The sequence below is a fragment of the Athene noctua genome, chromosome Z (assembly GCF_965140245.1).
Source record: "Athene noctua chromosome Z, bAthNoc1.hap1.1, whole genome shotgun sequence".
In the NCBI taxonomy this organism is placed as follows: Eukaryota; Metazoa; Chordata; class Aves; order Strigiformes; family Strigidae; genus Athene; species Athene noctua.
In genome coordinates this window covers 4,889,088-4,916,262 of record NC_134077.1, presented here as the reverse complement: position 1 = coordinate 4,916,262, position 27,175 = coordinate 4,889,088, and the positions used below count along the sequence as shown (strand labels likewise).

Here is a 27,175-nt window from a genome sequence, read left to right as displayed (position 1 = left end):
GAATGCCTGGAGTGGCCTCTGCTGCTTTGACCTCACTTCAGATTACACCAGCTGCTCTGCTCCCAGCCTCATGCTTGGAGACACCCGTCTCTGAACACCTGTAAGCACAGAGCACTTGTGCCTCACCGGCGGCTCCACGTGGAGCTCCCGCAGCTCCGGGGCAGCTGCCTGCAGGGCTGAGCTGCAGAGCCCTTGGTTTTATAGACAAAGCGCAGAAGATGTGCGTGCTTTTACCGCTGTGCACTCAATTCCTCCTGCTGGAAAAGTTGAGGATCCAAACTGCACCTGAAAAAAAAAAAACAAAAAAAGGAATTAAAATGATGCACTAGATGTGAAAACTAGTGGTCAATCTCAAGTGTAAACTTAAGTACGTTTTTACCACAAGGTGACATACTGTTCTTACCAAGCAAATATGCAAAATAGTAATTGCTTTAGGAAAAAAATCAGAATCCCCAAATTAGCTAGGGGATAGGGATTTATTTAAGAGAAAACATTTAGTTCTTAAAACCAGAAAAATAAAAACCAAAATGCTAGAGAAATGCAAAATACATGAGGCAAATTTAAGGCTGAAATACCTATTTATTTACTCAAAATGCACTGAATCAAAATATGTGGATGGAATCTCTTCTGGCTGTATATTTTGGCTAGCTCTACAGAAACAACTATTTTCTGCAAACATTTCATTATGGTTGCTTTTCAGTCCTCCTTTGACAAAGTAATTTTTTTTCATTCATATAAATCCTTTAGTAGATGCAGAATATTAATAGGGAACTTTAAATATATTAGAATAGTTTCAAGATTTATTTTAAAAGTGAGTTGGTTGCATTTTGTACCATCTGTATAACACCAAATATTCTTTTGATATTCAGTTCTGGTTTAGGTACTTGCAATCAAAAAATCTGATGTCAAATCATAAGTCTACTTAAGATTTTTTTAGAACTACATCTAGTAATTAATAGGTCTTACAGGTTTAGGAAATATTTTATATTTCTGAGCTATTCTTTGAATTTTTAGAGTCAGCAGCAAAACAATAGTAATCCTTGTCTGCACAGCTTCACATGCTGCAGGAAATCCTTCAGTTTGTGTCTGAGTACGCAGTTTCTGTTAGTAACTTCAAGTGGCTTTAGAAATACTTTTTGTCTTCTTACATGCTCACTTCATTAAAAAAATTCAGTACCAGGCTGGAAGGGTTTCTGCTTCTCCGATTCAGAAATATTTTTTCTGCAAATAAAACCCCCACAAGCGAGTAAGCAGAGGCTTTATCAATAAGCATGTGTTGAAAGTAAAACTTGCGGTTCCTTCTCTCTTTGCTGGGTACCACCTACGTGGGAGAATACAGACCTGCCTCCATCTGTTTTGAAGTCATTCAGCATTACACCGTCCTTTCTGAACCATGTAATCTCTGATAAAAAACAAAACAAAACAAACTAACCATCAACCCCAACACTACGACCTACTCTAATAAGTACCTTCTCTAGACCCTTGCTCAAGATGCTTTAGTGCTAATTAAGCAGCACAGCCCACCTGCTTAACTAGCCAATATTGGCTGGTAAAACCAACAGCAAGGAAAGGATTTACCCCTCTTCCTTTCCCAGGAACTGTGGGCTGTAGCTCGGGGGTGGGTGAGCCCTGCAGTGTCCGGGCACCTTCCCAGCGGTGCCTGTTTGGCTGCCACTGGTGGCTGTGGAGGAGCCTGGGCGACTCGGCAAAGGAGCGGGAGCGCAGCGAGCGGATGGGTTGGCTGGGTTTCAGTGGCACATTTGTGATTTCAGATGCTTGTCAGCCTGCAGCCCAGCTTGGAAAAGGGGCGTTGTTTAAATGTTACTTGGAAGGTGAAGTTTCTATATATTCCTTCTGCAGAGGATGCTTAGTAACGTGCCTACGGATGCTGCCGTCGGGTGCATGGGGATGGGCTCTTGAAAAGTCATTCTCCCCATCTGGAGGTGGAGGGAAGCTTCTGGCCTGGGGCTGATGGTGAGATGGGAGCAGGGATGGAGGAGCTCCGCTCCCCCCGACAAGAGCCAGGTGAGGGAAGCAGGTCTGTGAGCCCTTACGAGCCAAATTTCTCTCACAACCCAGCTTTTACTTGGACAGGGGAGCGTGGCTCGGGGTCACTCCTGCTGTCTGCTCCAGCTCTAATCTCCTCCCGTTGTCTTTGGGGAAGCTCAAGTGCGGTGGAGGGGAGGTGGTGGTGGCAGTTACAATCCCCTGGAAGCTCAGGTGTGGGGCTGCACCGCCGGGCCCCACGGCTGCTGCAGGAGCCTCCGCTGCTCCCTTCCCTGGTGATCCTTTCTAGAGATGTCCCACCCAGACTCCCACTTCTCAGACACATTTCTTCATGGCGGAGGAGTTGTTATCACTTCCTCACGGAGGTAACCAATGCTGAAATAATTTCATTCTTGGCAGAGGTGGGTGGAAGAATGATAAAGTGGAGCCAGCAGAGCTTAGGAGAGGTGCTGGGCTGTACTCCCTAAATTCCTGGAGCCAGCACCACCTCTTGCCTTTCCTCCCCGCTTCCTAATCTTTCAGCCCATATCCCTGAAAATTCAGAATGAGTCCCCTGGTATTTCTCCTACTGTGGCATTTAACATCTCAGGCAATAAAGCTTTCACCACTACCCTTAGGGACACAATTTTCCAGCCTACTGTTCTTCGTTCAAAAGCTTTCCACCCCAATTCTCAGCTTAAACTCACCCTTCCTTAATTTCACCCCATTAAAATCATTGATGCATCACCTCTCTTCTCCCTTCATGCCACTTACTTCATTCAAGTATTTACAGATCACTAATGTCTCCTGGCTTAGTTTACTAATTCTGTTGTACCTATAACAGTCAGAATTTCTTTTTTTCTTTCATAATGCCTCCAGCCTGCTGATTCTTTCTGTCATGGCTCTTTGAGCTCCTTTTCCATTTATCACTCTTCTCACAAATGCGAGGCAGATGCTCACTGCCCTCGCCTGTGTCGTTATGCTTTTCTGTACGCCGTCCAAAACTGCTTTGCCTGTTCCTCACTGCCGTGTCCTAACGCCCGTGCAACAGCATGCTATTCTCCGTGTGTCTTTCAGGAGTCGTGTCTCCAAAGCACGTCCTTCCCTGCAAGGACAGATTCTGGATTGTTTTCCCAGAAGCAGTCGGCCGGGTTGTGGAGGTTGATTTTAGTTTGTGGCAGGGCAGGGCTAGAAGCACGTAGGAAATGAGAGCAGACTCTGGAGTAGAGTCCCCAGCAGCCCCACACAGGGCAGGTTTTATCTTGTACAGATTTGTCAGTGCCCTGCTTGTTCCATCTGCTGTTGATACCGCCAGTACTGGATGCAGCGACGAGGCTGGTGCCCCTGCAAAAGACGTTCTTCACGTTTGGTGAGAAAAGTACTGTTGTAAAAGTACGTAGCTCTACTTCTACCCAGATCTCCTGTTTCTCCTCAATGTGATAAATTTTTCTGAGGTAGTATGTGATGTCTTTGTTTCCCAAGTCCATGTATGTGATTTGGGTGGTGGCGGGTAAGTGCACATGCGCGTTTCTATACTATCAACCTATAACTGATTCTGTGCCACGAGCAGTAGCTGCGGAGGCGCAGGATCCTCCATTTTTAACCCTTTGATTTCCCAGGCGTTTGTAGGCCCTGATCAAGACTTAGGGACTACCCCTGAAACAATTCCTGCCACGTTTTCAGGTTGGAGAGCACTACCCACAGCGTATTGCACAGTGGTGCAGCATACACACCCCGGGGCTGCAAAGCTAAACGCTCTGATTAAGAAACATCAGAACGATGTTTAATGGGTGCATTATAATGTCACCCTAATTGCACGCCGTGCTTCCCCCACCCAGGCCCCAGGTCCCTGATCTCCTGGAGTGCAGAGGCAGGATCACCAGGATCAGCGTTGGAGGGAGCAGTCGTGTTGGCCAAGGTGTTTTGAGGCGCTGGGCTGCTGCCACCTTCGCCTGTGTCCCTCCCGCGCTCAGCCCTCTCGTCGCCCAGCCCCTGTGCCAGGGGAAGACATTTCTTTCTTCTCGTTTCCTGGTTTCCTTCTGCTTCCTCCTCTGCGTTTTTCCTCCCGTGAGCCGGCTCCAACCGCCGCGCTTGGCCTTCGCGTTTCTGCCTCGCCGCCGAGAAGCCAAACGCAGCGGTGCGCCGTTAGCCCACAGGCAGGTCTCCCTCCTGGCCCGTGTACCGGCTCCCGCGGTGCACCCCCGGTGCGCCTCACAAGGCCTCAGGCCCCGTCCCGCCGCCACGGGCCCGGCGGCCCCCGGGCGGGCCGGGTGCGTGTCCTCGGGCCGTGCCCCGCTCTGCGCCCGGGGCCGCCCGCGGCGGGGCCCTGCTGAGCCCCCGCGGGTGAGGCGGGAGCGGTGCGGGGGGTGTCAGGGCGGGTCACACCCCGGCGCCGCGCCGCGGGGTGGCGCTGTCGGGCGCGGGGGCCGCTCTGCGCCGCGCTCGGCTGCTCCGGCGGCGGCGGGAGGAAGTGACGTCGCGCAGCGGAGCCCCGCGGCCTCCGGTGACATTCTCCGGCGTCGGGGGTACGGGGGGGAGGCGAAGCGGCGGCGGCGCGGCTGAGACAGACCCGGCTCCTCCAGGCCGCCCATGCCCCAGCTGCGACCCCCCGGCGGGCAGGAGGAGGAGGAGGCCGGGAGGGGCCCTGCGTTGTCCAGGTGAGCGGGCCGGGCCGGGCCGCCTCGCCGCGGGGGCGCCGGAACCGCTGCCGGTAGCCCCGCTGCGAGCGGGAGAGAGGAGGCGGGCCGCGACGGCGGGCTGGAGCGCGCACCGGCCTCGTGTGTGAGTGCGGGGGGTGCGTGTCCCCGCCGCTGCCCTGCCCCGGCGTCGGCGGTGGCGGGAGCGGGCGGCCCGGCGGTGCCCCGGAGCGGGCGGGCACGGCCCCGCGGCGCCTCGGGGGGGGCTGGTCCCACCAGGGCAGGGCTCTGCCTGCGCCGGGCATCGCCCTCGCAGGCCGAGAGGGGCTTCAGGAAAACGTGGGTGCCCGGTGGGTGGCTTCAGCGCCGCCCGCCCCGGTAAGTGGTGACCTCCATCGCGAGCCGACACGGTGCCCGGGGCGCAGGAGGCCAGCCTCGCCGCCGCTTTTTTGTCCTAACCTTGCCCGGAATCAGCGCATGAAAGCCTTGCCGCAGCTCCTGCGAGCAACTTCTGCCCACTTTGTGTTTCCTGGGACTTCTGTACCGTCTTGCGGGATGGTAGGAGCTGTTTGGAGAAAACCCTTTTGAAAGACAAGGCGTGTAATGGTTCTAGCTTTGCTCTTCTCTAGGGGTTTGTTGGGTTTTTTCTTTGTTTACCTTTGGGCGATGTGGGAATATGTATTTTATGTGGAAAAAAAGTTCAAGTTGTTCGTTGCTTATCTAGCCTGAGTTCCCCTTGAGCTCCCAGCGTCTAATGGGTTGCAGATGTGGCTTTCAGCGACACAGCCATCTGAGAAGAATATAAAGTTTAACTGTGCTACTTGCTCTCCTTAAAGAGGAAAAAGGCAGTCTGAGCAGACTTGTAATATTTTAACTATTTCCCGAATTCCAGTGTCGTAACTTCATTTGCATTGAGGTTATTGGACAACTACTTAAAAGGCCACTTTTTCCCAGACTCGGGGTTTTGTTTTTAACATTTGTATTGTGTAGCTGGTAGGGAGAGATTCTACCTTTATTAGCAGCATCAAATCGTATTTACGTCTTCTTAACAGTGGAATAAGGCTACTTGAATGGGTTGTAGGTACCTTTGTGAAACCGTAACTGCAGTAACTTAGTTAAACAAGGTCTTGGTTGTAACTAGTAGATACTTTAAACCAGCACAAAGTACCTCACAGCATTTCAAAGGTTAAAAAAAGATGTGTGTAGAGATGCTATGGCATAAGTCAGTTCTTCGATATTGTTTTTTTTTTTTTAACTGGCAAGTAATCGTAGTTTTTAAAAATCAGTGAGTAGTAACTGAACCCTTGGGTGTCTCTTTAAAAATGTGAAATTCCACCCCACCCCCCGATTTTATTTGGGTTTAAGTCTTCTCTGGTACTTGTCAAGCATTAAGATCAAATAATAGTTTCACTTACGACAAGTGCTAGTCTATTTCTAGATTTCAAGCTACAATTTTAAATTTAGACAGTAATAGGTCTCCCCTTAGAACAGCAAACAAACTTTAACATTTTTCTCTTTAAAGTATTTTACGTTGCTTAAGTCTATAAAAAAAACTTATTGCTTGACCTTGAGGTGGAAACCAGGTATTGATGCTCTTTTGAGGTCTTCATCTTGTGGTTCTCCTGCCCTAGTTAACACCTGTTATTGCTGTGTCTGTGATAAAAGAGCTGCAAGTCAGGCAGGCACAGTGCAGATTCCCCTGCTGCCCTGGTGGAGGGTGGGGTGGGGTGGGGAAATGTTGTCTTTGCAGAGGGAACAGGTTTGTAACAAGCTCTAAGGATACCAGTAAGTTGCTTGTCATGTGTTTGCTAAACCCAAACATCCCTCCCCCTACATACATGCACGATAGAAAAGCAGCAAGATGAAGAACTCAGCTGTCCAACAGCAATCATCTTTAAGCATAATTTTCTGAGTATCTCTCGTATCTAGTGATATAGAGCAGTCAGTTTCCGGCAAAAGAAGCTCCAAGGGGAGTGGTTATGTGGCTACTAAAAGCTAATAAAATATTGTTTTCTATGGTTCTGGTATATCAGTAACTGTGGTGTTTTGTCTAGGAGGAGGGACGGTGTGGGGGATGGAAGGTAGTACGTGAGTTTGGGCGGCTGGTATTTGTGCTGGAGTATGAGGATAACAGTTCTGACTCATTTTTAAACACTTGAATTTTTAATTATAATGCGTCGATTATTTCTGTTTTGCTCTTCAGCCTAATTGCTACTTGGCATCATGAAGAGGTGTGATGAGAAATTCCTGAGAAATCAGGAAGAGAAAAGGACTGTGGTCTTACACATTCAAGCATATGATGTGAATTGCAGTCAGCCTGGCCATCTCTGCTTGCGCTCGATAAGTGCACGAAGGCTGCCTGTTCGGTAGAAATGAAAGTGCACAAACCAGTTGGGAAGTGAGTGGATACATCAGACTGGGTATGCAGAGGGAAGGGAAAAGGGAAGGAACTTGAAGCCAACCACAAGGCAGCTGAGAGCTGTCGATACGGAGCGATCGCAACACACACAAACCAAGCACTGCTCTAACTGATAAAAGAGAGGTAGGAAGGATGTTTGTGTGAGTTTGACAAATGGGCAGATCATGGTGGCAGCTGACACTGTGGAGGAGGTGAGGATTAATGAGGTAAGATAAGATTGGATGAACAAAGAGTAAATATAGGGAATCATGAAAGGCTTTGAACACTAAGTGTTAGGGAGATAAATTGGTGTAACTTGATCAAGCAACAAGAAATAATTGCCTGGGTTGCCCTGACCCCCCATCTCCCCGTGGTGTATTTACCTTTAAAATGCAGGCTACTTTGCCTTGCCTTGATTTTGTTCACTTTCTTCGCTATCTCTTGTATATTATCACGTCTACTCCTGGCTCCACCAGGAATGTATGCTCATATATGACCCACCTGTATATCAACATCTCGCTTAAACATATCTGGTAATGAGAGGGAGTCTCTGCATACCACACAGTGAAAGCAGCTGCAGACCGAGCATTCGCAATTGTCTGGTCACCCTCTGACCGAAATGTCTCCACCAGGTACATCAGAGCTTTGAAAAATTTTCAAATGAGTAAACAGTTTCAAGGAACTTGTATTTAATTTTCTATAACATTTCAAAGTTACTGTATTGAGCGTACTTTTTGCCAGAATTGGGTCTATGGTCAATCTCAGCTTCCGTCTCTTTATCTGCAGCTGACTGAATTACTTAGAAAACTGTAAACATTGACAGAAACTGAGCATCAGATTTAATAACACATTTACTAGATCAGAGTGAGAGATTTAAATACCGTAGTTGCAAGCCTATAACTCGCACCTCAGAATGAGCACTCTGGAAAAGTAACACCAAAATGTGAAAATCTTTGCTGGCTTGAACATTATCGATCGCAATGGGGAACCAAAAAAATGAAGCGGCAGTGGGAGAGAGGGACAGGCGTAGTGCTGGGAAAGAGCTCTGGGATAAAACTGTGTGGCACAGTGCGTGTCTCTGCGCAGCTGCAGCTCTGAGATAATATGAGGCTTACGTGGCAAGGAAACCACTTTTGTCTCTGTTTTCCAGTACGTGAATTGAAGTTCAGCTGAGAACAGACACTAGTGCCTTTTACTTTAGCATCGTAACTCAGGAGCAGCTGAACTGTTAAGACACCAGAATCTGTGGCAGTAAATATTGTTGCAGGGAACTTGGTATGATTTCCGTGGTGATTTGTGTTGTCATTCTGTCGCATCTCTGTGAGGTTTTTAATGCGTAATGCAGTTCTGAGTCTGCAACTTGGTCTAGGATGCAACATCTACAAATGTGTAATTCTGAGCAGAAAGAAAACTGGATGAAAGAGACGGCAAAAGAAAACGTGCATTAAGTGTAATATATGGAATGTATTTTCTGCAGTTGTCTTCTCACAACGGAGTGCATCTCTGAGCTACACCGGAGCGACTGATTCCTTGTCACTTATTCAGTGTTACTGCTGCGGGTTAGAATTTAATTTTGGGATTGCCCATTCCCACTTGTTAGTGGCCCCTCTTCACACGTCCGATCAGCATGAACAGAGCCTGTACAGTACAGCAGTTTCTCCACAGATGCGACTTACTTTCTGCAGCTGGGGCACACATCGATTACTCATTCAGGACTGAAAATGAGATGCGGCTCAGTCACTGAGGTGTTGCTGTTACACCATTGCAGATGCATTACTGAAGGCACAGGAAGGTCAAGTAACATGCCTGTGGTCATATGGTGATCAGCTTTAGGTTCAGAATGATCCCACCTAATACCCCTTTTTTATTGAAGAAGGTGTTTAGGGTTTTACATCAATTTGACCCTGTAGTCTGTCTCTTGAATGCTCAGAAATCGATTTAAGTAGCAGAATAGCATACAGGCTTCAGCATTGTCACGCCTTGGGTTGTTTGGTCTCCGAGAAGACAGCTTAAAAGCTGTTAGGGCTCAGTCTGACAGGTTTTTTATCATAAGCAGAACAGGTGGTCACTTTTTATTTCAATGCATGTATTTAAGACTTTCAAGCTAACATTTTTGTTTCAGTATATGCAGGTCATGGATTTGACTTTATAGTGAGATTTCTGCAGTGGCCTGCATGATGCTCTTCTGCTTTGATGCCTCGAGATTTCCTGGAAATGAGCAGGAAGAGACAGACCATGATTAGTTCTTCTTGCTAGGTTTCTGCTGTACTGTCTTGTTCAGTGGCGCTTGGTCATTAGCCTTTCAAGACTTATTTTAGAGAAGGCAGATTTCATTTCCATTCATCCAAAATGGGTAGAGACCAAGTGACTCACAGTAGCAGAGCTGGGAATAACTAAGAGCCAGACTTTATAATATCAGTTGTCTGTGTCATGATGCAGTTATTACCATTTCAGTAATTTGTTTTTCATTGGGAATATTACATTTCCATGATACCAGGTTGAGGTTGGTGCTGTATGCCCCAATAGTACTGTTAAACTTTCTGAAGTAAAAAGAAGGAACTTAATGTGATAGCCAGGTAAAGTTCAGGCAGTACTGTTCTCCTGTACTGTGGCTTTCTCATCAGCTGGTAATCTCCTGACTCCTCAACTCAGTCTCCCAGTTCTTGCTGTTTGGGAATGCCAGCTCTTGCTAACGAGACGCTTTAAGTAATCTGGGGGTTAGAATTTGTTGATCTTTAAGGTCCCTTCCAAGCCAAACCGTTCTGTGATTCTGTAATCTGGCAAAATAAAAATTCTAGGGAAAAAGGTCAGTAAAGAGTAGGTCAGGAAGCTGTTTACTAATTCCATGTGCTTGTGGTTAGAAATACAGTGTAAGATAAGGGTGGTTCAGAAGCTGTCTCGTAATGAAGTACTTTGGGTGAAATTCTGGTAGCCTACGACCTCATCGTGTTTAATAAGTTGGCTTTTGGAAGTGAAGTTGTCACTGTGGGACAGAATGGGCTTGTGGGTAACAGTGGCCGTGAGCTGAATTACTGATGAATGCAATTTGAGTTGTCAGTGCTATGGTTCCTCCAGAGCTGGTAATACCTTTTGATCAGCACTATACAGAATCTGTGAGGAGTTATTAAAAAAACAACAACAAAAAACCCCACAATTTGAGTATTGTTTTAAAAAGCCTTTAAGGTGAAGTTTTATTTTCCATGGTTCCCATTACTGCTATTAATAACTCATCTTAAAGGCAATTCACAGGCTTTGGATCTGCTCACTGTAATGAGGAAAATCCAGTCATTGTTGAATACATTAAAACTAAGCTAGGAAAATTTAGTAAATATCTTGCCAGAGATAGCCAGTTATTGAGTATTTATGAAGTTACAGACCTCATCTCAATTTAAAGTTGGTTTGATAACAGATGCTTCATTTCCCTTTTTTATTTTCAAGATCAAAATGTTTTTTCTGCTTTTTAAGACCTGTAGTGGATTTCACTGTTTGCATAGAATTCATCAAGTTACAGCAATGATAAGACTGTTGAATGAACAGAATGGAGTTGAATTAATACTCCAGACTTGATGCTCTTTTTTCTTCTATCTCCCCTTTTTCTTGGGAAGTTGTACATATTGTTTACACCTCCTGTTGCTGAACGTTAGTTCTGTTGTTAAGAAAGGTGTGCCAGCTGAGCACTCTGTTTCCTAAATCAAGAACAACGAAACAAATCATTTTGGGGTAAATGGTGCCTTTTGTTAAGTGAGGTTGTGGTGGGGTTTTTTTGTTTTGTTTTGTTTTTTTTTTTTTCTGTGGATGAGGTTTTTTCCCCCCTGTCAGTACTTGCATGGTACTGCTGAAAATTACCTTTTAATTTTCCTTTGTTCTTTTTATAGCTGGTAGCTTGGTATCTTCTTAGGTGCTGTTATTTAATTTCTGTAGTCAAAATACATGCAAAGCCTTCTGACTGTTGTGGGAAAGAAATGTCTGTTTCCTGGTCTGTCTATTATCCTCTCCAAGTAGAGGTCAAATTTCTTCACCTCTGCCAACTGGGAGTAAATACTGTAGGAAGTATCTGATAGTAAAAGCCATGCTAGAGGCATTATTCATAATGCGCATGTAGCTGGCTTTTGACCCAGTCAGTTCTGTTTTTTGAAATACCCAAAGTAGCTTTTATTCATTTGTAGAACCAACCTGTGATTACTTCATGCTATTTTATCACCTGTTGTTTGTCAAAAGCTTCTTCTAAATTAACCCTTTCCTGCACTGTCCTTTTTCTTTACAGACTTCGTTCTCCTTCCATAACAGTCCCTCTAGTTCTGCTAGTGTCCACAGACATTTGTCTATGTCAGCAATGCCCTGCAAGATTTTTATCTTTTTTGTTGCATTCGTTTCCTAGGAAAGCTCAACCGAGGAGGAGAGCATTAGGATTTGTAAAGATACAGACTCAAAAGGTTAGCTATCTTGAGATAGCTGTGCTCTTGAATATGGCTCAGTGGCATGGGTGAGCTTAGTGAGGTGCTGGCAGGTTGTTTTCAGTGAAGCTATACTTGTTGCTTCCTGAGCCCTAATTAGATCGTGTCAGACCAGCATCATGAGTGCTTTCTTCTTTAGGAGCACTTTGGACATGTAAAGACTGTGGTATCGATTGTTAGCGATCTGGTGGATGCTGAAATCAATTGGCACCTCTTATTAGTGGTCAAAAAACGGTCAAGGGTTTGGGGTCAAGAACAGCCAGCCCAACCGCAGTTGGTATTTTTAGCCGTTACTAAAATTTTCATAATTTGAATGCAACGTGACTTTGCCTTTAGTGTATTGATGCCATTTATTTTTCAGTAATATACCCACTGCAAATTCATGTTGCAATATTTAGATTGTTTTACTACTAGCTTAATAATTCAAGAAATGAATAATGTTAGTGGCTTGTAGATGAGAAAATTACTTGAGATCAGGGTTTGGTTGGCTTCCAGCTCCTTTCCAGCCTTTCTGTAGATTTTGGGCACGTCACCTGATCTTTCTTCTTCAGCTGGACAGACCATAAAATGGGTGTGTTATGGTTGGTCAGTTAGGTAAGCAGCACTGTTACTGGAAAGAAATGTTACTCAGAACTTGACAAAAGAGCTCTCTTATCAGCTTGAGAGTATCTCTCCTCCTCTTGTCAAGGCTTGTGCAATTTTGGAGTGGTGTTTTGCAAGATCTGGTGGTTCGTCCAATGCTCTCCCTTGCTCCAGGCCTGTCGCTGCTGTCTGTTATGTAAGATGCTCGCCTTGCTGTCATTCTGGACCCTGATCTCCTTCAGCCAACTGATACGGTGCACAGATTTCCTCTGGGAAGTTGAATTACAAAAAAGACTCAATGGGTGCTAACTGGCCCAGCAGGTGGGCGGTTCTGTCTCTTCACAGTGGACTGTGGCATGGATTTTCAGCTCCTGGAACTGCAGCCTGGGTCCCAGAGCACTCACTGCTACTCCAAGATTTCCAAGTAACAGCAATAGCAAGGTACATTTGTACCTGTCCACGCTGGACTGGATTTGATTTTTGTGTGAGACAGCACAAGCCCTTGGCGAATAAATACTGCAGTACTGAGGTGACTTTACTGCTTGGAAGTTACCCTGCAATTGTCCTGATATGCCAATTGGAGCTACTAGCGGGTAATGCAAGGTGTGATTACTTTCAGAATATTTCAGATAACTGTTCATAATTGAAAGAAAATCTGTGCTCTGAAAAGCAGGATGACTTTGTTCCTGTTATGTTCCAGCAATTTAAAATGTGGCTTTTCGTGAGCATTACTTTATTGACTAGGGTAGAACAATAGACTAATGTTTCTTGAGAAGAGGAGGCCTCTTTGTATAGAATGAGATAAACCAGCAGAGGAAGCACAGAATACATTTCCTTTGAGTAACAGAAATGGATACATAAAGTGGGAAAATCTGTTAAACTCAATCTTAGAAAAAGAGAGTACATACGTATGGCTATCCTCAGTGGGGTGATCTTCTGCAAGCTAGTGTATGGCAGAGAAAAAAAGGAAGCATGCCTATCCTAGCATTGATTTCTGACATTAGTTTTGTTGAAGAATAATGAAAAATTATAATTAAGTTTCTTAAATTTTTAGAAACACAGGAATAAAAATACGCGTGCTCTGATTTTTAGAGAATGTTGTAGACAGTAAGTCTCTGCACACTTGAGAAAAATTATTTCACTTTGAGAAAGTTTTTTAGATGGCTGTGTGCAGCTAGCCCTTTGTGCCTTAACTGTATGCTAATGAATTTATTTTTACGAGGACTGTGATTTTTTTTTTTTTTTTTTTTTTTTTTTTTCTGGGATTCCAGTGCAGCTGGTGAGTGTTTCTGGAAGCCTGTGTGCAGGCTTGTGAACTAACCCGTAGCTGGTAGTTACCTTTTTATTTGAAAGAGGCAGAATATGTGCATTAAGCATTACAAAACCCTGTATTCAAATGTAAAGTCTTGCTTCTTATTTAACATGAAAAATGTTGCTTTTCCAAGGTTTGCAAAGGATGCTCTGCAAACCTTTGTTTTAACACCTATACTTGTAGTTTTTATTCAGTCTTGGATAATTGGTATATGCAGCATGTTGAGTACTCAGTAGGAACAGCCTATTTTTAACCTTCATTTGTTTATGCAAAACCAGTTGAAACACAGCATTAGTTTAATCCTTTCTTCTTTTGTTTCACACCACAGTTCTGTTACCAGGTTGGTTGCAAAGGGTCCTATTCTTTAGGATTGCTACTAGGCCTGATTTATGAATCATCTGATAAAGAGCCAGCTCCACTCCCCAAAATGTGCCTTAGGTAGAATTGTGTGCCAGTGAGTCAGCTTCAGGGCATCATTTTCAAAGGAACACTATATAAATTACACAGTATCCGTGTGGGGGTGGCTTAGTGTTATGATAAATCTGTTATGGAGCATGGTGCACCCACATCCACACAGAGCTGAGTCAACTATCTTAAACTGAGTGCTGGTCACACTTGTGTTGTTCTAAGCGCACGGGTATGTGTGACACTTAACAAGAAAATAAACAAGAATGTATGTTGTCTTGGAGAGGAGATGAACAAGTCCAAAAAACAGCGCTTGGGAGGTCCAGAAAGCATTGGTACTTCCCTGTTTGTCCGGATGCACATTAGTCTTTTCTGATGGCGTCTAATTATTTGGATTGATTAGTTCTTAGTTACTGAGACATTTTATTGTTGGGCATATCTGTATGTGTTATTTGTACTAGAAAGTCATTGGTGAGTTTGCAGAATTAAGCATATTGGTTTTTAATGGAAACAAAGGTGATTTGAGTAGAAAAAAAGCACGACCAACATGCAGATACACCTACAGAGGTTTTTGGTGAAGCTTTGGAAGAGGCCGGAGTCACATCTTCAGAGTTATATGGCTCTCTGTCAGAAGAGGACGGAACTTTGGTTTTTGCCATAACTTTCTCCTGTACTACGAAGTGGATCTGTGTATTACAGTCCCCTCTTCCAGGAGGCAGGTCTTGTGCAGCTTCTGTCCTTTCCCAACCCACCATCCTTAAGATGCATAGTCTATCAAGTGCTTGATTTGGAGTTCTTGATGAGCTTGCCTGAATGTTTACATTTTTTAAAAAGTCAGATGGTTTACATAATTTTATTAGTCTCAGTTGTATACATTTGTTATTACCTGTCTCATACCTCTCTCTGATTTATTCCATCTATTCCATCTGTACTCGGTTATGTTGGGTCAATGTGAGATAATGTAATCCACTGGTGATGGAAATAATTGTTTATGTAAGTATGAGCCACTGTAGTCTTTAGTTCTGTATAAATACAAAAATACATTCAGATTTTGATGAAAATACTGATTTCCGTGACACTGAGGCTGTAAGGTAGTAAGTAGGTGCTCTGGAGGGATCTCTGTAGTTAGCTGTGTATTCTGAACAAGAAACTCCTGCACGGCTGTGCAGTTTAACTTCTCATTTACGTAGTCACAAAAGCTTAAAGAACATATTGATGTTATTTTCTGTGGAAATGTAGGTACAGTTTCTCATTTTTGTAAAATTACAGCTTGTGAATTAATGGCTAGTGGTGTGAGGAGGTAGGTTCAAGCTGTTTTCTTTCAGCGCTAACTAAAACGGCATTAAAAAACAGTGTTCTGCTAGATAATTTTTTTAATTTAAACAATTTCTAGAACTGGCATAAGAAGGTTTACGGTCACAAGTGGGGTAAAGAACTGGTCTGTTGGAGTCTGAATAAAAGAAAATGTGTCAGTAATAAACTAAAGGGACTTTTAACAGGAAGCTGCTATGAAAAATTTAGTACTTCTGAAGTAAGAATCTTCCATATCCACAGCTGCTGAGAAAGAGTTGGTTTGCTTCATAAAAGCTAGGCATTCGTTATGATTAATCAGTTCAATAACACCTAAAATGACAATGTACAATTAAGGTTAGGGTGTCATGGCGTTTACTAAGTATTTCTGGCCTTATCATTTGTTTGACTAAAACTCATTTCTTTCTGACATTGCAGGATATGCGGTTATAAAGAACAGCATTTACTGAGATCAAACCATGTAAAAATATTATGAAGGATGTATGAGTTGCCTGTTACTGACTGATGAAGGGCATGCATGCCATCTTCAGTGTAACTCTTTAAGCAGTAGTACGTACTACTTAGTAGTGTAGCAGACATTCTATGATGGTTGTTCTTCAGGAAGCTGCTAGCATGTCTGATTTAACTTTTTGCTTGTCAGTAACTTATTATCTTCAAAAATCTCTTCTCAGAGCAAACAGTGCTGTGAGAAAGAAAGACTCAGTACCCTTTACTGTGTATACTTGGAACCTGTGAGACCAAACAGCACGTCGTTTTTAATCATATTTCTTATTTTTTAAAGGGATGGTTTGTGCCTGCTTCTCTTTCTTGCCAGCTCTGGCAGAAAATTTCATTTGTTTTTCAGGTTTTGTTTTCTGCTGGCTTACTGAAGCCAGTCTACCCAAGAAGGGATGAGCTAGTTCTGGTGCAAAGGAGAGAGTGTGACCATGCAGTCATGATTAGGTAGTAGAAGAGTAGGGGGTAAAAGCCATCCCTGTTAGTAGCAGCAAACTGTTAGACTGGCTGGGCTGTCTCTGTTAATCTGACCTTCAAAATTCTTCTGGATTTCTTCACTGAAGTGCAGGTTTCGTAGTGTACAAATTACGTGCCTCTACAAATGAATTCGCAAGTTGAAAATATTTTCCAGGTAAAAGTACAGTGAAATATTTAATGGCTTCTGCATACTGATGTGTTCTATGTGTGGCTGGGAAGTAAAGAAATTCTTGTTGGAAAAATCTAGCACAGAAGTTTTTACAAAATTGCCTTTTAAAATCATCAGTGCAGTATCTGCATCAGAAAAAGGAGAATGGCATTTCTGAGCAATATCTAATGAAGTATCCATCTGTGTCTGTAAGCATCACAACTTATTTTTCAATGCTGTGTTCTCATTTAAATAAAAAACGTGGTCCTTCTCTAGCATCACCTTGAGATTACCTTTTCAAGTATTGCTACTAGAAAAGTGAGTGGCAAGAATGGGAGTTTTTCAGTAGAGTCTCTTTCTCTCTGATCTGTACATTTCTGAAGTAGAATTAAATCAGTGCATTTTTTCTTACTTGGAGAGAAGGCTTTCCTTGGCATAGATATTTTCCCTTGAACTGTCTGTATTCTTCCATCTGTCTCAGTCACAAGAGACTTTTCTTCTACTGTTGTTCTTTTTTATATACATACTAATGCTCAAATTGTTGACATTGAAGTAGCCAGTTTAAGGAACCCGGAGAGTACAAACCCACTGAAGTATTTTATTTATTTTATGTTTGCGCAGAGGGGTGCTAGGTGGTAATTCCACAAAGCTAGCACGCTGCATGAAAGAACTTCAAGGTATTCAGACTACACGAATATGCATTTACTGTAATGATCATTGGGTAGTTTCTTATTACTTTGTCCCTCATTGGTTAGTTATATTTAAATTAACCCGCTTGCTGTGTAAATTAGCACTCATGATCCTTATAGGCATGGGGGACAAGTCTTTTCGGTCTTGGATTGAGTCCGTGCTCGTGATCTTCCCCTGCTACCTTCTCACTTCGTTACCATAGATTTTTGCTGACTTTACGCTTCTTTGGCAATTATTCAACTTTCAGCACCTTCTGGGCAGAATGTTCCCATTTAATCAATGTTTTGGCTCCTCTTCAAGGGTGTGGTAGTTAGGAAGGCCTGCGAAGTATCAGGCTTACACAATAAAGCAAAGGTTTTAACAGTCCTCCTTAGAAGGTTTAAGTGCAGTATATCTAATTCTAACATGAATAGTGTCACTCCAACCTAGGCAGTTAATTCAAACATACAGTTTTACATGGGTAACATTCTCATTGAAAATATATTTCACTGATCACTGTATGAGGGATTAAACCAGCATGGTTTGAGTAGTTAAAGTAAAATCCTACTTAGTAATAACAAATCTTAAATCATTCTAATTAGGCTATTAGCAAGGTTATCAATGTAGATGAAACATAATTTTTTTCTGGCTGATAGGCCAGAGAGATGGAAAGGCAAGCATATGGGTTGTCATCCCTTTGGGAGCTGTGAGGTAGATGATGTCCCCAAGAAGGATGTTTATGAAAAAAGTCTCTAGTTCACTCGAGTCTCTTCAGCTTTGTGTTGAGCTCTGTTTGTGCTCCCCAGAGCACAAAAGGAGTAGTGCAGAAGCTGCTCTGCAGTTGTGAGTAAGAATATTTAAAATATATTTCTTTTGGCCAGGTTAATATTCTTCTGCTGTGTGTTTGAGCAACCCGTTTTTTTCTTTGCATGTACATTTTCAGAACTCTTAGGAAAAATATTTTTCAAAGTGCTTGGCAAGAGTAAAGCTGGGAGTTGCACTAGCAGCCACAATACTATCCCGGTGTGTATCACTCTTGGCCAGTCATTCAATCATCAAATCTGTGTTTTACCTGTATAATAGGATTATTTGATGATACGGGTTTGCAGATTAAATATGTAGAAATACTGATTTTATTACAGTATTGGGATGCATTCATGTCTTGGAACGTGCATTCATCATTTGCATTTGTTGATGCTGTGCTGTGGCCTTGGAAATAAATTGGTTCTTACATGATATTTATTGCCTAAATTAAATTACCATTTTCAGAAATTCTTCTTTTAAGTTGCTTTCAGCAGAGTTTTACTCAGTGCACGTATTGGCAAATTTTTTATATATATATTTGTTCCTGTATTTTACTTTTTTTGAAGTAAAATGCTGGATCTACAGTTCGTTTCGTGTTTTGGTGTTTTTAATTTATTTTTTTCATTGTATTTAGAAGACCTAGAGTTGTCATCTCCATCTTTCTTGTGTGATATTAACTAAATTTTCTTTCCTTAACTGGTGTTTCTCAAATGGTTTCGTAATTCCCTTGTACCATACAGCAGTTCATTCATTAGCCTGAAGGAAGCATGAACTCTATTTTAGTGTTCTTTAAAAATGAAGTTTCAAAGTGGGTTAGGGCAGACAGGACAACACTGAGCTTTTCACAGCACCTTTTAGAAGCAGGGAAATAGCCTTACTCTGTGCTGCAGATGGAGGGGGGAAGCAGCATACCATTACATACATACATACAATTACAGTCAGTTTGGGATGGATCAGGAAACTGAAGGAGGATTGTCAGGATACAGAAAAATATCTCTGAACCATCTTCAGGCTGCTTAAGTACTAATTGTACTTGTCTGAAGAAACACATTTTTTTAAAAAAACCCAGTAGATTAAATTTTACTACTGCTTTTTCTTGTCTATGCTTTTTTTGAAGTGCCATAAATTTATTGCTTACTATACTTCTAAACCCATAAATGATTTTTTCCATACCATTTATCTGTAAGTGAATGTGGTAACTGAAAGATCTTTTTTCCATGTTGAATTCCAAGTGAAAATTAAGGTGGAAGGCAAAATGTGAATAATGAAGATAAATTATAATTTTATTGATCTCTAAAACAAAATTTCCCTGAAGGTGCTTCAGGTACTTTTGGGTTGATAACGTGCAAGTTATCAATCAGATAAATAGCTTGGGTTTTGTATTGTACTGAAGCATTGCAATTTATTAAATTATAACTTGAAGTAAAATGTAGAATACTGGTGTGGGTGGATACTGTGTCTTGCTTGCAGCCTGTACTATTGATGCTGTTTTCCTCACAGATTTGAGAGAAAGTAGGTCAGCCTGTAGGTTCTCATACAACCAAGGCTTCTATGCAAGACACTCAAGGAGCACTTGAATAGTGTATTAGAGACTCCTAAAAAATCTTTACATGACTCACCAGCGTGGTGGTGGCTCTCTGCTGAGAACAAATCTGTATTACACATAGCTAATGCGTCTAAAGACGTTGCCTGTAGATGTCGTAAACCCCGTGTCTCTGACAATTTAGTATCACTTCATGGCACTTGTAAATATATCTATCATACATAAGATCTACTGGCAGAGCGGTTCCCCTGGAAAAGGAAAATGTTTGTAGTCTTGCTCCGTAATGTTCAGCAGCTGCTCGGTTTCTGCTCGAAGTAACTGGATTTTCTCTTATGTCATGTTGGTGCTGTAAGTTTGCAGATTGCCGTAAAAACATTGTGATTTTATAAGGCTGAGGTCTTGTTCAACTGAAAGTAGATTTCCCATCGATATGGAAACTGAACTATTTTCTGGTCTGTCCAGGTAGATGACTACCAAGTCTGGGAATTTTCAGGTTGGCAGTATTCATAAGGGCTAAAATTCTTCATTAAAATACATTTAAACTTCCAGATAAAGACATTTAGCATATGTTGCTTATAATATATGGATTTGAATTTTGTAAAGTTAGAGTTTAGAAATATTATTTTATGATCTGTTGTGATTATTGTTGTGAGGTGAATCACATTCAGTGTGATTTCAATACCATCTTTCATGGTATGCAAAAGGAAAAAAGTTTGGTGTAACAGGGTGAATTCTCTAGGAAGAAGTAAATAAAGAAAACCAATACAGTATTGAACCACACTGTAATTGGAATCAATGAGTTGTTTAGGTAGTGCTGTGAAGAGCAGGATTGAGTGAGTTACGTGGGTAAATTATTCTTACTGTTCTGTTCTTGTGCAGGCTGCTGTATTGCTGAAGTCCAGTCAGTCTATCTTGTTCAGCCAGTCTTCCTGACGGCGTGCTCCATGCTTTGAGACCAGGAGGACCTCGCTGTTCTGAAATGAAGATGGAGGCAGTGGGAAAAGCAGAAGAACTTGTTGATTCAGAAGTTCCGACAAAGACTTCTGAAAAGCAAGAGACTGCTCCTGATGAAGACGGACCTATAGAACTCGAGACGCAAACTCAGAAGGACAGCGTGCCTGCTGCAGCAGACTCTGTGGTGCTCTCTTCAATGCCTTGCTTGCTGATGGAACTGAGGCGAGACTCCTCGGAGTCTCAGCTAGCATCTACAGAGAGCGATAAGCCAACGGGTGGTCAAGTTTACGAGAGTGACTCTTCTAATCATTGCATGCTTTCCCCTTCTTCCAGTGGGCATTTGGCTGACTCAGATACATTGTCTTCCACAGAAGAGAATGAGCCCTGTCAAGCTGAAGCTGCTGTAGAGGGAGATCCTTCTGCAGTGTCTGGGGCTGCAGTTGGGAGGAAATCCAGGCGATCCAGGTCTGAAAGTGAAACTTCAACAATGGCTGCCAAGAAAAACCGACAGTCTAGTGATAAGCAGAATGGTCGAGTTACCAAGGTAAAAGGTCATCGAAGCCAAAAGCACAAAGAAAGAATCCGGCTCTTAAGACAGAAACGGGAGGCAGCTGCTCGCAAGAAGTACAACCTGCTGCAGGACAGCAGTACCAGTGATAGTGACCTGACGTGTGACTCGAGCACGAGTTCATCAGATGATGATGAAGAGGTTTCAGGGAGCAGCAAGACAATCACTGCAGAGATACCAGGTAGAGGATGTTTTTTAAACTGAACTGTAACTCATCTGACATCGTTTCTCAGCTGTCATGCTAAATTAGATGAGTGACACTTGAGAAAACCCAGGAGAACTGCAGCTCTGTAAATTTGAAGACTGCAGTATATTAACAAGACATGGGCAAATTTTAAAAATCTGTTCTGAGGTTTCAGTGCACTTTTGCACACCAACAAAGCATAGGAATGGTAAATTGGAGGAAGGACGGTCTTTGAATTCTGGAATTTTCAGATCTTTTCCTCTGTAAGCCTACATGAACTCCTATCAGTTCTGTCAGATCCCATTAGATGGTGATAATCTATTAAATACACTGTTAACTGGCCAGCTTTGCTTTAATATATTAAGACCACAGCTTGCCAACTGTGTTGAAAATAACATGGCATACCTCTTGCCTGTGTTACAGTAAGGCCATGTTCATTATTGCACTTTCGCTGTGCTTTCAGCTCTACCTTTCAGTGCATGACAAACCTACTTAGCCTTATTGTAAATTCTTGCAGATTGCAGCTGGTCACCTATTTTAGGGCATAAATATGAATTTGTTTACGCAGGTGCCCAAGCTATATCCACACCTAAATTTCCAACTTTTTAGACAAAGCTGTTACCGTTTCCTATGTCATAAAGGACCCATAATTTTTACTCTTTTAATTTTCTGACACATCTGTGTTAAGATTGGAGGCAGCAAATTGTAAGGGCCTTCTCATGATTTTACGAGCAAAAGAAAGATGAATTCTTAAGTTTCTTGTCTGCTGAGCCTTTGTTATTTTATTAGCCCAAGTGCCGTGGACAGGATTTTGTGTGAATTATTCTTGCAGCATATTATACCGTAGAACCGTCATCATATGGCAATCTATCAAAAATAAAATCACGTAAAAATAAACTTTATGGCTTTCCAATTATTGCTGGGTTACATGCCTTTTTGCCTCTTGTGCTAGGAGTTTGGGTTTTTTTGGAGATAAATATCAGCTTACGTAGGACAGGAATATTTAAAGGAAAACTGCAATAATTAGTCTTAAGTTGCTTAACTGATGTTTGCTAGATGAATTAATTAAAATATTTGCAACAGATTTTACAAATAACTATGTTTTAATTTACTTGATTATGGTGAGTAATTTTGTCACCATGAGAACTGGCATTTTTCCCACATACTGCTAGGAAGCAGGTTGCACAAAGAGGTTCATGTTTATTATTATTAGAAAGTCTGGGAGAGACGTAGTCCTCCTATAATTCTTGTGTAGTAAACTTTTAATAGAGATCCAAAATTATTTTTACCGATTTAGCAGTCAGACTTCTGGCTTTTGTAGTTTTGTGCCTGTTTATTTACTATATTTACATTTTGATGGGCAATTAAAGCCTTATTTAAAGCCTGTCAAAGAAGACTATTTCATTCGGTTTTGGGACCGGTTCCTCCCCACCCCCCAAAAAACCCAGAACACACATAATAAATATCCCAGTTATATTCTTTTTTTAAGTCATAAAAGTACCTTGTGACCCAGAAAGCCACTACATCGTATTTTCAGATCTGCTTAGATTTCTGACTTCCAATGCAGAGACCTGAAACCACGCTAGGGTACTTTTTCTGTGTCACTAAACTCTTCTGTATTTGAGCTCTTAGTCTTACCTGTTAGGTAATTGCAGTGAAAAGTTCCCATTGCAGTTTGCACAAAACAACTTGATGATATAGTCATGATTACACGAGGGCCCAGTTTTACCTGCGATGCAAGATGTGGGAGTGCAAAAACCACCTTGAGGAATAATGACCTTTATTCTTATTTCTTAGCCCCTATCATGTGCTTGATACTAAATTACATTTAAGACATTAAAACTTGTGAGCTGTCCTTTTGGGATTAGGTACAACATGTACCTGCCACATTGTGGTTTTCCTTTAAATAGAAACGACTTTGGTTTGTGGAGAGCAGTCTCCCAAGTACAAGAGAAAAATACTCTCTATAACGATAAGGACAAAGCTGGCCAAAAATGCATCCTGTGCTCTTTGTGTGTTAATGAAACGTTGCGGTCTTAACAGATGCAATGGAGCTGTGAGTCTGAGTAGGACTCCCAGCTCTCTGTCGCAGTGGTAGGTTCACATGCCATCTGCGGTCCCTCTTCTTGGAACTGGCAAAGTGCTTCACTTAATTCTTCTTTTTTTTTTTTTTTTTTTTTTTGACTAGAAAGCCATTTTAGTGCACTTAGCATTACACTGTGAATATCCTCAAAATATAGGGAATGAACACGTAGTTAGAAAATAATACAGGGTATCAAAGAGCATTACTGGAAATTCAGTCCATGAGTGTCCTGTGCACACACAGTCAAAAGCTAAGAGGTTTAACTTGACACTTGAACTTGAGTGTCAAGAAACTACAGTGCACCTGTCAGAAGGACGTAAGCATGAAAAAACTTTTGCCTTTACTTTTGAAAGGAGTCTGTACACGTTGATGCAGAAGAGCTTTATAGGTAGTCTTTGTTCCCCTTTAGCCTTCCTGTATTTGGACACTTCAGCTGTAGTGTTGGTTATTGTCTCAACATAGCTTGTTATTTGGACTGATTTTCAAATGTCTGTTTTCTGAAAAATAGCTTTGCCAACAGAGATGCTCTAAAATTTTTAGTGATGGTTAATGTGGCTTTTATGCATGAAGGTTATATATACATACTCTGGCTCTTCACCTTCCATTGACACAGGTAGCGTTACAGAAGACAGTTCGCTTCTGTGGTCTTGAATAATTAAAGTGCCACATTTGAGAATACAGTAGTCTTTTAAGTTTGACTAAACGTCTTCCATTTTAATAGTGCCGTTATTTTTTTCAAACCATCCATATCACTGGCTCTGAAATATGTTTGGCTAAATGAGAAAGGTAGGGGAAATGTTCAGTGAAATACATAATAATGCCATGAAGTTATGAACCAAGCAGTTGAGCAGTAGAGAGCCAGTTCTCTGCTGAACTCAAATGAAACGTGGATTAAAATACTGGCAGGCTTGTTCTTCTTCTCAAGAAAGATTGAAAAGTAAAGAGTTGAGATCTTACTGGTGATACTTCAATAAAACTGTTGTGAGCTCAGCAGGAGCTAAGCACAATATATGTTATTCTGAACACATTATATGGTGTTAATTTACACCTGAAAGTACAGATTCATCTAAACTTCATGGATGCTACTGAGAATCTTTTCACTGACCTGAGCTGAGCAATCATGATCTTGGGCTCTTTAATTCAGGGAATACCATTACTTTTTAATTATTGCAGATGAGGAACAATTTCTTATCTTTTAGTGATTGAGCTTCTCTGTTGGCATTTAGGATTTTACCATTCTTAAACAAACACCAGACAGCATTCATGGTGTAAGTGGATGATCTTTGAGTCCTGAAATAGGTTCTGCTAGACCTGCTGCTGTTGAAGGTTTTTCCTTTATACGTTTTCAAATTTGAATGTGCAAATTAACTCTGAATGAAATTGGCATGAGAGCAAGTCTGGGAATCAATATTTGTTTCTGTGTAGACACTTACTTTGGGAGAAGGAAGGGGTTTTTAAAAATTCAGATATGACAGTATTGGCATTTCACCACCATTATGCTTTTATACAAATCAAAAAAATTGGAATTGAAATAGGGGTGACTAATGCTTTAGGCTTAAAAAAAAAAATCTGTTAAAAAGTTTGAGTATGCAGAAATCCAAAGAGAGGAGCACAGTGTGTGTAAGGGACTCTCAGCCACGTTACTTCCTCCTAAGAATCGTCCGTAGACCTCAGATGAAGCATCTTGCAAGGGGTGAATTTGGTTGAAGTAACTCAAAATGACGATCATTTACGAACAGGGAGAAAAAAATATTTTAAGAGTGATTTGCAGAAGGATACTCATTTGGAAGTGTTGGGTAGCACAACACCACAGAGGAATCCACTGTTGAGAATTAGAAGGAAGATGTGACATATCTTCTTAGATTGTTAGGTCATCAAATTTCCTAAAGTAAATACCTTCGGATTTGGTCATTATTTGGATAGTACTTAATAGATCCCATAAAGTGACAGCACTGGGGAATTTCTTAGGTGCTTTTCTGCAGGAGGTATTGTCTTGAAAATAAGATACAAGTCTTGGATTCTGATGCCTTTGTGACTGCAGATTTCTATGCCTTCTAACTTAGTGTAACTTCAAAAACTATAGAGCTGTAAGTTTGCGGATAGTGAAAGAACCAATTAGATAAATGCTAGCAATTTTATTATAACAAAAATGCATTTTTAGATAATTTTTTTTTAAACTGGTCTGCCAGTAAAGATTGACTAAGGCCTGTTATAAGAACTGCAAGGGAAGCATTTGAAACGTTGATTTGCTGCTACTGTAAATTGTAAATATACTGTGAATTATGCCTTTTAAAAATAGTATTGCAGGTTAATATATATTTCAATACATAGTCTCTTCAGTTTGCAATACCGTTTTGACAGCTTTGACAACGCTAGTTCATTCATAACTTTAAAAGCCTAGCTAGATTGTCTCCCAAATCGCCATCAATAGTTTTTAATTCAATTGCAATTAAAACTTACTCAACGTTACTTAAAGGTGTCTGATCATAAGCCTGTGGAAGTCAGGAAGACTGCCGTTTAGTGACGTGACCTTGGGATGAGATCCCTGACTAAAGACGAATAAACAGAATCGTATTGGATGTTCAGCACTAGGAGTATAAGAACAGCAGGAGTGCTTTTCTCAGGGAGGAAAAAGACATTGAATATACAAAAGGAACCACATTTTAGGAGAAAGGTACCATTTTACTAATTACTTTTAGTTAAAATGTGGTTGGAGGAATGCAAATTAGTTGCTATAAAGTAACTTATTTTTGAGCAGAGGACTGGAATGCTGAATTTCCAGCCTGTCTGATAGGTACAGAGATGGGAGAGAGAACTTAAAAAATAGGGGTTTTAATAGAAGGCTTTTGGCCCCCACTGGGTAGCATTGCTACTGCTCAGAAATAAGAGAATAATCTTAGATTTTGCTTAACTGCTACTGAAAGACTTATGTATACCTCATTTAAATAGCTCCTAAAACCAATGTATTGCTTAAGTAATACTGTAATTTCATGTACAGAATGAAATCCCAATAAGGATTTAGTGCCTTATGTTTTTATTAGTGAAAATTTGCTTAAGTTGTGCAATGATTTCGCTCATTCTTAGGGTATTCGCTATTATTCTTAAGCTAGAGGATCCCACAAGTTTCGTGCTTACTTATTAAATTGTCAGGATCTATAGCTGCTTTGTGTAGTTTAGTGTGATGCTTGTCTTGTTTTGGAATTACCTTAAGTAAGGTTTGTGCGTTGGGGGGGCGTGCACCCATTGTTTATTATTCCTCAAAACAGGTACAGAGCCTTGTTTTCTTGGGCTTTTACTGCTTCCTGCAGGATTCCTGGGTGAACTCTAGACTTAAAAATATAGATACCACTGCCTTTTCTTATTGATATGTGGAGTAAGGTAATGAGGATGGCCTTCTTGCTGCTAAAGTTCTTCCTGATAATCCCAAAGTCAGTTATTTTAGCCATCTTTTTGATGGACAGAAGGAAGGAGGATGATTTCCTTCCAGCTGTGCCCTGTCTGTTTTCTGCCTTGGCTAGCATTAATGCCTGAAACGCTGCACAGCCGGTGGCTCACGCGATGGAGGGCAGGCTTCTAGTTGATGTGAGGTCGGTCGCTTCTCCGTGTTGTGTGGATGAGCCTGTGATGTAGCTGTGTCCATCAGATCTAAAGAGGTTGCTTTCACCTCATGTAGTAGCACAGCATTCACGTATCTTTTCACCTTTGTGTGTTTGTGCTGTGTATTCATTGGTGTTTAGCTTGTTTTCCAGAATTAGACCAAGAGCTTTGGGCTTGGTACTTTAGATGCTGGAATCATTATATCAGCCTTTACCTCTGTTACCTTGTGTACAATTTTTGTCTGTGCTCAACAGTCCATTATAAAAGGGTTCAAGTATGTTAGTAAAATACGCATACTTATTCAGGTTTATCAGTTAAACAATAGTATTCTGGATTGCAGTTTAACAGAACTAAACATGTTATTGTGTAATATTTTTGACACTTTCAGTTGAGTTCAAAACAAACTGCAAGGGAATTGGACTAATTTTTGTTTATTTATTAAAAAAGACCTTTATGACAGAATTGTCTGAGAATTCTAGAATAAAAATCATTTTGAAGCCAAAATTTCTATTATAACCTCAGTGAGTGAAAAATGGGTGTTTTTTGACAGTAATGATGTTGGTTACTAT

The 27,175-nt window shown here is 41.6% G+C and overlaps 1 protein-coding gene across 1 annotated transcript in view; it reads left to right on the top strand.

Moving 5' to 3' along the window:
- The first annotated feature begins 4,464 nt into the window (after positions 1–4,464).
- Positions 4,465–27,175, top strand: part of ARK2N (arkadia (RNF111) N-terminal like PKA signaling regulator 2N) — a 45,685-nt gene continuing 22,974 nt past the window's right edge. Inside the window, exons 1-2 of the mRNA XM_074932602.1 lie at positions 4,465–4,643; positions 20,100–20,923. Coding sequence (XP_074788703.1) covers positions 20,200–20,923 — 724 coding nt within the window. The 5' untranslated portion in view covers positions 4,465–4,643; positions 20,100–20,199. The remainder of the gene's footprint in view (positions 4,644–20,099; positions 20,924–27,175) is intronic.